The sequence below is a fragment of the Perkinsus marinus genome (genome assembly GCF_000006405.1).
Source record: "Perkinsus marinus ATCC 50983 genomic scaffold scf_1104296935302, whole genome shotgun sequence".
NCBI classification, from domain to species: Eukaryota; Perkinsozoa; order Perkinsida; family Perkinsidae; genus Perkinsus; species Perkinsus marinus.
Window position 1 is genome coordinate 1,067,274 of NW_003214508.1, and position 12,863 is coordinate 1,080,136.

At 47.5% G+C, this 12,863-nt stretch overlaps 4 protein-coding genes across 4 annotated transcripts in view; all 4 read right to left on the minus strand.

Moving 5' to 3' along the window:
* Positions 1-515: 515 nt before the first annotated feature.
* On the minus strand, positions 516-716 carry Pmar_PMAR003627 (hypothetical protein; the record flags this gene model as incomplete). The annotated part of the gene is made up of 2 exons (XM_002784322.1): positions 516-612; positions 661-716. The coding sequence occupies 2 exons, from the start codon at positions 714-716 to the stop codon at positions 516-518; spliced, it is 153 nt and encodes a 50-aa protein (XP_002784368.1).
* An 862-nt stretch (positions 717-1,578) lies between these two features.
* Pmar_PMAR003628 (Aldose reductase, putative) lies at positions 1,579-2,949 on the minus strand (the record flags this gene model as incomplete). Its single annotated transcript, XM_002784323.1, has 8 exons — positions 1,579-1,704; positions 1,816-1,932; positions 1,981-2,068; positions 2,119-2,216; positions 2,264-2,356; positions 2,408-2,702; positions 2,748-2,878; positions 2,932-2,949. The coding sequence occupies 8 exons, from the start codon at positions 2,947-2,949 to the stop codon at positions 1,579-1,581; spliced, it is 966 nt and encodes a 321-aa protein (XP_002784369.1).
* Positions 2,950-8,173: 5,224 nt separating this feature from the next.
* Pmar_PMAR003629 (hypothetical protein) lies at positions 8,174-8,808 on the minus strand (the record flags this gene model as incomplete). Its single annotated transcript, XM_002784324.1, has 4 exons — positions 8,174-8,293; positions 8,341-8,520; positions 8,568-8,658; positions 8,708-8,808. 4 exons carry the CDS (start codon positions 8,806-8,808, stop codon positions 8,174-8,176), a joined length of 492 nt encoding a protein of 163 aa, XP_002784370.1.
* A 3,642-nt stretch (positions 8,809-12,450) lies between these two features.
* The window catches only part of Pmar_PMAR003630 (conserved hypothetical protein), a gene marked incomplete at both ends in the record, with an annotated part of 1,552 nt that continues 1,139 nt past the window's right edge, over positions 12,451-12,863 (minus strand). The window contains one exon of the mRNA XM_002784325.1: positions 12,451-12,861. Within this exon, the coding sequence (XP_002784371.1) occupies positions 12,451-12,861 (411 nt within the window). The remainder of the gene's footprint in view (positions 12,862-12,863) is intronic.

The following is a 12,863-nucleotide window of genomic DNA, read 5'->3' on the forward strand; positions in this document are numbered from 1 at the left end:
AAACCATCGTCCCCGCGGTTCATCACATGGTACTCTGTCGTAGATAGATAGTCAGCATATGCGGTTTTCACGCTTCACGTTATGTTCCGGAAACACGTAAACTCTGATTTTACGCCACGGGAGTGATTAACGACCATACGCCCAATTCCCCCACTAGAACAACTAAGAAAGAGTCGTGCACACTTTAGAACAGTTCATTAAAGTCCTATTACCGGAGCATTAGTCATATATGTCAGAAACACACATAGCAAAACCCAGAGCATCAAGTCGTCGATCCTCAATGGCATCAAGCAAATGCTCCCCCGAAGGCATGAGTGCTTGGGGATTTTCAGGCTCGAAACGGCTTCACCTACAGCGAGTCGATAGCCCGTCCAAGGAAAACATCATTAATAATGATTCATTATCCTATTGAAGACTCTTCACCGAAGTAATGATGCCGCAGCAAGGCCTAACTTGAGCTCCTTGAGGTACTGCACCACTGCATGGCGCACAAAATTAGGGCAGAGCTGAGTGAATTACAGCTTGCGGGACACGAAGAACTTCTCTCTTGTAACAATGCCCGCCTCCTTGGTCTGTGTGCTTTCCTGGCCCACACCATGGTGGTTGCCATACCTACGGGGAGATCCCAAGAGAGGCCTACTAGTCGGTAACAAGTCCTACATGAAGGCGTTGTCTATGGACAGATTGCCAGTCTTGATATCAGCCACCAGGTTCATGGCTACCATTTCATCGAGGTGCGGTAGATATCCAAATTAATGATGGGCATTTGCATGCCCTTGTTAGCAGTCCTCTTGAACGGACACAGAAACAATCTTCAGTGAGTAGTGACCGCTGAGCCCAAACTTCCGTTTTGCCGCTGGGGATAATTCCTAGACGATTACTCATAGGAAAGAGCGAAGTTACAAAGGATGACGGCTGCTAGCACCCACAGCGTGAAGCCCTGGCAATACGAGGTAGCTCGGAAGCTACTATTGAGCCAACACTCACGAAGCTGCTACGACTCCAAGTAAGGAGGCCTATCTAATCTCCGAACTTGGATCCAAATTCACGAGGCACAGTTGCTGCTACTGCTGCACAACATGATAGGGAACGAACATGGTCCTTATCCCGCATCGACTGGAGAGTCTAATGCACAAGTCAGAGTAGACAGTGGGGATACTCTCCCTTCTCACTGACGGCAAAATGGATTCTCGTAAATCAAGAGAGTGAATGCATTCCTTTACTGACACGTGACTTGTGCGCTGGACGAAGCAACCAGAGAGCAAAGCCGCTCGGAGAACACTTGTGTTCTTATATAGGTCTTCATGACTCTCCCCTACATCTCTACATGACCTCATTGCGCGAATCTCTCCGCAGCTCTTCATATGGATGATGATACAGTATACAAGTCACTGCAAGAGCAACAAAAACAGTCTCCCGCTTGACACTTAGAACTCGACAGTAAGGTATCAACGAAAATAATATGAATAATCCAGGCCAATCTGCCCAGAAAGGCTTGTGGTGTAAGATTAAGACATAGGTCTGTGGAAAACAAACACGAACAAGGAATGGAGTGAAAATTTACTCAGAAGCCACGACTCAGAAGGTATACGCATTCTCTACAGCTTTCACGTGTTCAAATGCATGAACGCGATCTGCACGGAAACAGGGATCGAAGGTACGATGACGGTTCTTAGGGTCACGAGCGATGTCCTTGATGAGTTCCTAAAAAGACGAGTTGACTTTAGTGCATGGAGATGATAAAGCTCGGCGGAATGTCTCGCACAGTCCCGGACGAATGCAGAGGAGTTACACCTATAAGACAGAGGTACTCACCATTTCAGCTTCACTGAGTTCGAAGTCGAAGACTTGGAAATTCTCGATAACTCGAGCAGGTTTGGTACTCTTCGGGATCACCGTCACACCTCGCTGCATATTCCACCTCTCCGCAACCTGTAACACTGTTATACAAGGAGAACTTAAAATTCAACACAATCTCACCTGTGCGGGAGTCTTGTTATGTGCCTTGGCTATGGCTACCACGTCAGGTTGCTCGAGCACATTCTGTTTCTCTGACCCATCATTAGGCCTGATCAGACACACTCAGTGGATACCCTAGTATGAACACATTCTGCATACTTGTTGGCGGGACTTCCTAGAGGAGCATAGGCCACAACATGGATATCGTGCTTTTTGCAGTAATCCAACATACGCCATTGAGGGAAGTAGGGATGAACCTGATTCAAGGTGCACTAACATCATATACCGGTGACTAAGTACTCACCTCAATCTGATCCACGACAGGCTTAATGCGGCACATCGAGAGAATCTCATCAATCTCATTGGTGTCGAAGTTACTCACACCAATGGATCGAACCTAGCGAATGACAACACATCAGAACATCCTCAACAAGAATAGGAACGCTACAAGTCCATCATCAACAAGTCCCTCGAGAGCTTTCCAAGTATCAGTGAGCTTAACACTGGGATCTGCCTCGAGCTTCCCCTCGACAGTCTTCATAGGACAAGGCCAATGCATGAGCAGCTGATCAACGTAGTCTAGCTGGAGAGTTTGAAGCATCTCTTGAACGGCTGGCTTGACAAGCTCTGGGCGAAACTGTGTCAACCATAGCTTTGTGGTGACGAAGAGCTCCTCTCTCGTGACAAGACCTTCCTTAATAGCCTGAGCAATACCCTGACCCACACCGTGGTGGTTGCCGTATCTGCGAGAACGAATTCCACCGAGAGCAAAACCGATTTCGTCCTACATAAAGGCTGTGTCTATGTATCGATAGCCCGCCTTGATGCCGGCTACGACATCAGCAGGAACAACATCGTCAGGAGTGAGATAGGTACCCAGACCAATAATAGGCATTTTCATACCGTTATTGAGGGTCACCTGAGATGTCGTGAAAATAACTGGTCACTCACTCAAGGTGCGACTCGACTTACCGCCATTGCGCTGGACATGATCACAACAAAATGAATACAGAAAAGTTTGAAACTGCATCAAGACGAAGTACCGAAACGCAAGCAACTCAACCACCCTACGACTACTAACTGCCCTATTTGAACGAAATCCTTGACGATAACGAGAGCCCCAAGCTAGGATGACGAGGAATTCGCACAGTCGGTGTCCCCGTCACAAAGTGCGTGTCGGGGTCCATTAGGTCACACAAGAGACAGCGAATACTCGTCAAGATCTTTTTTTGTCCTACTGACGGTTCGTTTGAAGTTTTTCTACAGAGGTCCGACCACAATGCCGAATGCTTACGAGCCGTAAAAGACTTATACGGCTCGAAAGAATTCAGCATAGTATAAGGTACACTATATTGGTAAATCTACCACGGTATCGTGTACTGGTACACTCAGCTGCACTTCGATAAGGTTATCGATGATATTGAGACTCCAATTGTCACATGTCGCCCAACGTCCCTTTATGAAACTCATCTCGCTGCAAGTGAACCCACTCTCTTCAAGGTGGAGCAAGTATGTCACCCCAACATCTGCCTCAATGCAGTCAATTTCTCCGGCCGGGGCACCTATGCCACCCCAACATATGCCTCGATGGAATCAATTTCTCCGGCCGGGGCACCTATGCCACCCCAACATATGCCTCGATGCAATCAATTTCTCCGGCCGGGGCACCTATGCCACCCCAACATATGCCTCGATGGAATCAATTTCTCCGGCCGGGGCACCTATGCCACCCCAACATATGCCTCGATGCAATCAATTTCTCCGGCCGGGGCACCTATGCCACCCCAACATATGCCTCGATGCAATCAATTTCTCTGGCTGGGGCTATTGTGCACCCCCAAGATATGCCTCGATGGAATTAATTTCTCTGGCTGGGGCTATTGTGCACCCCCAAGATATGCCTCGATGGAATTAATTTCTCCGGCAGGGGCAACTATGCCACCCGAGGATATGCCTCAACACGATGAGTTTTTCCGGGCGGGGCAACTATGCCACACCAAAATATGCCTCAATACATCCTTTTTTGCTGTTACTAGGGCCGATTCCGCCGGGGCAGATATGCCACCAACCCTGAACTGATGTCTCATCATAGCAGACACACAAGAAGGACACCAGTCCCTGGTTGGCGCATCTGCCCTATGCCGGAACGGACGTTACCAACAGCGAAATTCCCGCTATTCGGCAAGCTCGAGTTATGATGAGGATCTTCCTTTGAGCTGCCTATCATTCCTAATCTTCTCATGTCGTACGCCTGTGGGAATTAATTGCAGTGAGGCATACCCTGAGTGATCAAATGTAATTGCCCCCATCATCGAACACTAACGCAGCCAGTCATGTTAGAAGAGACATACGCGCAACTCTCACGTTACAAGAAGAACAACGACTAAAGATCAGCAACTTCCTGCAGTAGACCCAATATATATAACAAATTATCTACTGCACTCTAGGCGTATCAATCATCTCCTACCAAATGGCAGCAATGGTTAGAGTGTAGAACTATCAGTGACTGGGCTCTCTGAAGGATTTTACCCGAGAGCCAGACCAATTATACAGCTGGTTCGTGAAGTATAAGTGTCATAGAGAAAGAAGCGTCGCTTCCAGTACAGAGAGCATGTACGTACCACGACATAGAAGGAACCACGATTATTGGAGCTAACAGCTTGAGGAATACTGTAATGATTTCAGCAAATCTACAGGGTTAAAAACGGAAGCCGATCATAAGTTTCGCAAAGCAGAGAAAGAATTTCGGCATAGCGCGTGATCAGCTCTTCTGTACAAAATAGGCAAAACAATGGACTGAATGGGACAATGATCTCGAGTTCGAATGACGACCATCGGAGACTTCGAATCGGCCTCTCTTATAGATAGTCGTTGGTTCTTTCTGCCAACTTCTGATCACATCACGGAGAATGAACCGTCTGTTGCGTCGAGTGTGGCTCAGCAGATTCACCAACATCGGGGCCTACAGAAGAAGTTATCAGAAGAAGCTCCGATGAATGCACTGCTTACTATTAGTTTGCTCTCCAGTTGTGCCTGGAGGGGCAGGCGGAGCTGACGTTTCCGCAATTGTCAGTAACCGCTGGGGCTGTGCTACAGCAGGAGTACCCAACTGATCAGCATCCGAATGCTGCTGACCGGAAGCTGATACCGATCTTTGCTGGTCAACATTCGCACGATTCTCTAGATATTGCTGCTGTGCAGATGCTGATATCGACCTCGGCCGCTCAACTGCACGGCTCTCCAGATGATGAAGTTGGTCAGGGCCCACGATTTGCGCAAAATAGTTGTCGGAGCTCATATCGGAAGTCTCTCTGTCCAACCGACTAGCCGTACTCGTGGTTCTCCGTTTCGAGAGCTCTTTCCGTCCCACAATAGCCACCAACTTGACAGGCTGTCGGCATAGGTAACAGTTGCCCGTTGCGGAAATGATATCCTACAAGACATCATACACAGCGAATCGGTCGACCAAGAAGCTCACTTTAGCACATCCTTCGCAGAGTCCTCCATGACCACAGGGCAATAAAACGACCCTTGCTTCGTCATCGAAGCATATCTCGCATAGGTTCTCATCAGGTACCTACAACAGATTGGTCATAATCAGCTTAGGTAAGCTGTGTTTGAAGACGACACTATCCCCGGACTATCCATGATGGACAAGCTAGACTGAGAGTTCCGTTCCCGTGCTTTTTGAGCACTGATGAGATCACAATAACGATGCAAGTGATCACAATCAGTGAAATCACAATATAATAGCCGATTAATGACCATAAGCATCCAGGCTCCATCGAAGGTTGCATACCGCGGTTATAACCCGACCGATTCAACAATGTCTCGAAGTACGGCGTGCTGCCACTACCTGTATTTGCCCAGAATCGACAGCCTTAGTGAAACCTCTGTGAATGTTAATGGTTGGTCGCTGAGAATCTTCCGAGAGACCCCGTGTGGCGGTTTCGATGTCTCCCTGGCCGCTATCATCTTCCGCTTTGGGACTGCCACCAAAGACAGCCGTCTTCATACGGTAGAAGTGAGAGCTCACACGATGCAACGTCATAACCTAAATGCAATCAAATCATTCACGACTCCATAGCCTTAGACGAGCACTAGAATCAACCCTACATTCTTAGGAGCACTATTCATATCTTCTAGACGTTCCTCGCGTTCTTCTTCCTGGACAATACTCAGTCGACGGCGACCTTCTCTGATGCAACTGAGAGAAGCCAACCTAGCAGTCTATGGGCCTCCAGAACAGAACAACACGGATATCCCGTAGCAGCATGGTGCTGCCCTAATACAGACTACCAGTCTTCCGAGAACGATGAAGAACAATAGGCTTTGCGATAGATCCCGATTACGTTCGACACATGAATGTATCAGCTGGTATGGCTGATGGTACTCTGAATCGTCTCCCACACCCACCACAGCGGCAGATATGCGTACCCACATCAGAGGGCATCCGCTTGGCAAAGACCAAGCATATGACGAGAGATAGGGCAAGGACGAAGGCCAGGACACCTGATCGAGCTGTATTGGGGCTAGTGGAGAATGATACCATTACCAACGAGGATCCAACTAGCCACCGGTACTGCACCGTAGTGCAGCTGTCTGACTGCTGCTGCTGCTATTGTAGTAGTAGACATATTGTTTATCATCATCAAACTAACTGGAGTTATACTCTAGACATAACCCTTCCTACCCAGAGACATCATAAAGTAGACCTTCCAACAAGGTTGCACGTCGTTTTCTAGCTTGCGAGGACAACAACTGCAACATATGAGAGGACGATTGAGGCTGTAACTTGATCACACCACTCAACACAACACCAGGACCTTCGCAATGGTAACCTCAGAAGCCTTTTCTTTTGAATAATTAAAGTTGACGAAGATTTGTGAAGATGAAGATTTAACAGAAACCTTGTCGACCATCTGCAGCTACTACTACTGCTACCCTCAGTAAGCTGAGAGTATGATCTCAAGACGGGTAACACTACCACAACAACAACAAGCAACAACAGCAGCAGCAGTGATACTCGAGACGTGACTCCCGCCTATACCTCGGACCATTACCATAGCAGTAGACGATAATTAACAATCGGAATTCGCCTCGGAAATATTGCCTGGGCATAAACATGACTTACAAAACGGGACGGTTATAAGAGAATGATGCTGGTCTGTGCAGCTCTTCGTCCCAAAGCTCTCGATAAAAAAATGAATACCAATCCGAGGCGACACGACTCAAGTACATGCAGCATTAGTAGTAGTAGTAGTAGTAGTAGTAGTAGTAGTAGTAGTAGTAGTAGTAGCAGGAGTGCAGAGTTATAGCAGCGACTGTGAGTGTTCACGATGGCGTTTTACCAACTATAGTACGCATAATTCACGGTAGCCCATAATGATCAAACTCTGGTAACGTTTCCAGTTACGTCTGGTGCAGTTCCCTGTCCAGTCGTCACCGCCCTAGACGGAGGTGTGCTCACTCCAGGAGGTGATGACGCGGGGTTCGCCTCCTCTTCAGGCTGACTCTCACCACTCTCACATAACGGTAAATCACCGAGAGTTCCAGTCTCCGCAGCCCCTACACAAAGGACACACCATCTACACTGCCATACCTCATCTTACGCTACTACCTGTCGGCAACCTCGGAGGCCTAGGCATAGCACTAGGGTCGAGTGCAGCTGAAGTAGAAGCTCCATCTGCAGCATCCATCCTCTCTGGCGAGCTCGTGGCTGTTACACTCGCAGTCCGTTGTAGTGGTGCCGTATTATCGTCATTCAGCTGAGACATTTCCACTGCTACAGCAGGAGTGCCCATAGACAGATTTTCCCCAGTACTGCCAACCGCCTGGAGAGGCCGGATCGTAGGCTGCGAGGGCTCAGATGGGATAACCCCAAACCTGTTTCCCTGCTGCTGTTGCTGTTGCTGGAGCTCAGCAGCACGACGGCTCTCGAGATGGTGTAGTTGGTCCGGACCAACCACCTCAGCCAGGTAGTTGTCAGCACTCATACCAGACACTTGTCTACTTATTGCACTCACCGTACTATTCGCTCGCGGCACTGCCTTACGACCTAGCTTAGCAATAAGTTTGACTGGTTGACGGCAAATATAACATTCGCTCGAGGCCATTATCAGATCCTGAAGAGAGAAGGCATCGCCACAATGAGGTGTATTCAACCTAGAATATAACTCCTACTACTATTCCTTCCGAGATCATCACAAAGCATTTAATATGCATATGACACTACCTTAGCACAGCCTTCACAAAGTCCTCCATGTCCACACGGCAATAGCACCACTCTGGCCTCGGCGTCGAAACAAATTTTACACTGTTCACTGTCGGGTACCTGCCAAGCACAGCTTTGGAAAGCGAGCGACTTCCACATGAGCCTACTTCCACTTGTCCAGCATCGACAGCTCTCGTGAAGCCACGACGTATATTGAAATTTGTCCTACTGTTGCTCCTGGTGTGGTTCTCGGTAGTATCAGATAGACTGTCCGATGAAGATTCGATTCCGAAGACTTTCGATTTCATACGGAAGAAATGCGAGCTCACACGATGTAGCGTCATGACCTGAAGTGAATGATGATCCCGACAGTCAGATCTAAAAACAGACCTACCCTCTTAGGAGCGTTATTGAGTGAATTTAGGCGCTTCTCCCTTTCCTCAGCCTCAACCTCACTCGCTCTCCTACGGCCTTCCCGAATACATCTAAAAGCCGAGTTGGTCGAAAGTCATACCACTCCTCGCGCAACTTCACCTTCGGCACATGAATGTATCAGACTGGATACTAGCCGATACTCTGAATCGACGGCGGCAGCCACCACATCGGCAAATCTGCGTCCCCACATCAGCGGGCATCCGTTTAGCGTATAAGGCGCAGCCAATAAGGGCTAGTACGAGGAGACCTCCAAGTACCCCTAAAAACAGCACAGTTCACTAAGCAAGTATGGAGGCTCCCGGATATCACCTACGACTATCCAACCCGTGACCTCAGAGCTATGACTAAGACGTCTTTGTGATGCCAACAGTCCGAATGATGACCGCAGGTGGTGATGATGATGAACAAGATCCGAGAGTGAATTGGGATCCATAGTGTTAGAATAGAGGAGACAACAGCTGACAGCCACTGCGATATATTCCCCTTTTTGAATTTCCCAGCGGCTCGACACTAGATGCCGTAGTTGCGACGCGTTGACGTTCCGTTACATCACCAGACTAGACACAGGAATTGCTGCGAATCGCCATAAGATCACGAATGGCCATTAGGCACGCCTGTCACCACTACAGAACGCACGCACCCTGTGGATTTCGCGCGCGCCCAAATTTCTTTCGGCTTATCCCAGACGGCTACCATACAAAACAGCACACGAGAAAGAGCAGAAAAAAGTGCGATGTGCTGTAATAGTAGTTTGACGTACAGAACCGCAGAAGTGCGGTTTTCTACAACTAAAAGTCGCAGGTAACCATTACAGCACAAAAATAAATCGCACTGTCAAAAGAGCGGCTGCGCTCTTATTTACGAAAAATGTGTTATTATGAAATCGCAGATGCTGTTTTGTATAAAGTTTGTATGCGGTTATGTATTTTGAGTGCTCTTTTGTCCGTTGCCCTTTTCATACATAACAGCAATCGCGATAAGTAACGTGGCGTTTCGATCGTTTGACGGCGGAGCGAAGTCGTCACTCATATTGTTTTACATTACTCGCCGTAACATTGTTTGCTTGTCTTCCAATGGGAAATTTTTTCATTATCAGTTTGCGTTATTTGGTTCCTATGCCTAAACCAATATGCTGTCATATTTGCAATCGCGGGAGCGACTTTGGGGCGATGGCCGATTGTGACTCGTGTGGTATGAGAATCCATATTGCAGGGTGTGCCGATGAGGCTGTGGATTTTACTTCATCGCAGCGTTATGTATGCCATCGTTGCGAGCGTCAACGGAAAAGGTTCCGAGGAAATAGTACAGTTATTGAGCACTTGATTCCCGCGTTTCGAAAACTTAAAATCAAGTGTATATCGAATGGAACAGAGTCAGCGCGCCTCATGAATGTAAGTATATATTGCTAAGTAACGCTGGCTGTTACTTGTTATTTGTTTGATAAAGTTGCACCTTAAATTGGATTGTTAGGAGAAATTTTTTAGGATCTCATATCACCTTGCAAGCCGAAACCTTCTCGGGGTGCCATCGAGCAGTTGTGGAATAATACAGGGCAACAACAAACGTCGGTGGGGATGGTGAAGTAGTGACTAGTGCAATTCATCTCCTTGTATTGTTGCGTGAACACAGTACGTGTAGAACATCTATGTAACGTAGTATCAACAAAAGCATAGCGGAGCACGCGCAGCAGGGAAATTCCATAGCAGATGTGAGAGACAGATGAAGACCATGTGTATGCGCGTGGCACGCACATAACAGGAAAAGCGGCAGAAAAACCACACAACGGACACATTTCGCGTATGATAGGACTGAAAGAAATGAAGAGCTGCGTAAGTACGGACATCGTCAAAGTATCGTCCGGGTGATTGCAGATGAAACATCACCCAGTGAGGAATTCATACTTCCCGTAGCGGAAGAACGCTCCCAGAAAGTAGTACTTTCCGGTGAGTTAATCTCTCATACCCGCCGATGTTTTAGAAAAAATTGCGAGAAAAAAGATAGAAATGAGCAGAAAAGTGGCAGAGGGGCGTATGCCATAATGTATTTCTGCCGAGAAAAAAGTTGAAAAAGAGCAAATTCTAAAAACATGCTGAAATGCATTTCTACACAAGAGAAAAGAGCGTTTCAGCTGAAGTGCGGTTTTGCACAATGTCAGAGCGCTTTTGTAAATCAGAGTGCTATTATGTGTGATAAGAGTGCGATTTTGTAAATAGCTGGCGCTGTTTTGTCGTTTAAAAAACAGCAGACACATAAGAGCATGTGCGGTTCTTACGGGCCAAAATAGAAAACAGCACTCCGCTGTTGTGCTGTTGTGCTGTTTTGTATTGTACCGTCCCAGACTGGGATGACTGGGATTCCCAGTCGTCTCTGTAGTGGACAAAATTGTATTGCTCGGGTGGTATGTTCGCCAGGATGAGACTAGGAACGTTTATGAATCGAAAAACTCTAACACACTGACCCTATTTCGAAGTTTCCAGTTCAGAACCGGTGGTTCTGTGATCATGGTGATGATCACAGAAGAAGCCGCCCAGTGTGGTAAAATTGGCACATCATCAACCACAAATGTTGGTGACAATATCTAGACTCCGAGGAAATTTTGGAGCGTTTCTGTTAGTTTCTATTGTCAATTCACAATGTCATCTTTTTTGTTAATGATAGGAATTGTCAATTCTCACTAGCCACAATCATCACCAGAGAGTCTCTGGTGATACTTCACATCACAAAGTCTTGCTCGAGGACTATAAGTGACAGTCATTCATACCACACCCTGTTCAGGTCTTCTTCATCACCGTTTTCAACGTCACCATCAAACCAGTTTGATGCCTCTACGTTTCCTCCTCGTCCCAACCCGATTGACACTCAGAGTTTCATATCCCACAACCGTGCCTACTATAAACTCAACTCTTCAGTTATATAACGAGTAACATGTTGATAAGGGAGCATGTGTGATGACGACACTTAGTCGTCGTAAACAACAGAAGACTCTCGTCTGAACTCATCACTCCCACACAAAACGCTCGTTGGCAAAGTGCTCACCTCCTAGTCATTTCCATAGTAGCATACTGTCGAATGTTGTCCAGCCAAGAGGTGCCTCCCTCGATTGTGAATATACCTGTACAAGAGCGTGACGGAGGTATAATGTAATGCATTCGAGCTATGACTATAGCATAATGTTGTTTATATAGTGTCGTTACTGATAGGTTAATTTATGTTGAAGTAACCGCCAATAAGACGCGTAGGCGAAGAATACACCGAGTTAGAAATGAAACATTCTTCTCACCAGCAGTGGTCTCCATCCACGACTTCTTATTAGTCGCCGTACTCCTCCACCAGCGTTGAATGACCCGAGCAGCGAGCACCATCCGATTGATCCTTGAGGAGAATAGGGATACGATATTTCCGTGTATCGACTTACGTTATAGTTTCACTTTTGAAGCGTTTAACTTGCACAATAATGCGGGTGAAAGGTGTCGTCCGTGGATCGAGGCCATTGAGGAGAACTCCATCTCGCGTAAGGCCCCACTCATTGAGGGGGTACCGCAACTACAACAGAATAAACAACAACGGACAACCGGACATACCGTAGCTGCCTCAACTCCCTCCACATGAGAGATCATAACATAGTCGGCCCAAGCAGAACCAGCATTGCGCGGTGGGAGGCAACGGGCGGCATATTCAACACTGTGTCGGTTGAAGCACTCAACTTCAGGTTCTCTCAACTTCCTCCGCCAAAGTGCAGTACGGATGCTGAAGACAACAACAGTTCAACCGCTCTATTATACAACTACCCGAGCCGTGCTTACAACTCCTATAGAGAACCCCAAACGAGCGGTCAATGATACTCACCTAGTTTGCAATGCTATTGCGGCACGCCGTCGCCCTTCCTCTCCTCTCAATGCAGCCTTTCTCCATCGCCAATACAACTGTATCGTTTTCGTAGCACTCGCCCTTCTCAGTCTGCGCTGCCATACAAAGCGTCTCCAAGTCCTCTGCACTCGCGTCACCATCATTTTCTCCCAAAGGTACTTTCGTCTCTGCGCATTGCCCTTGTACATTGCCTGTATAAACGTCATCGCGTTGATAACTCTATCTTCCAGCACAATCGCCTCCCTCAGCTCGTTCACCTCCCGTCTTGCCAGAGCACCACGCCAGAGGGCCTGGACCCTCACTAAGTGCTCTCTGTGCTTCCCTGTTTCCTTCCTAGCCTTACTCCCTCTCCATAGACACTGTATAATGATACTCGCTCGCTCACGCT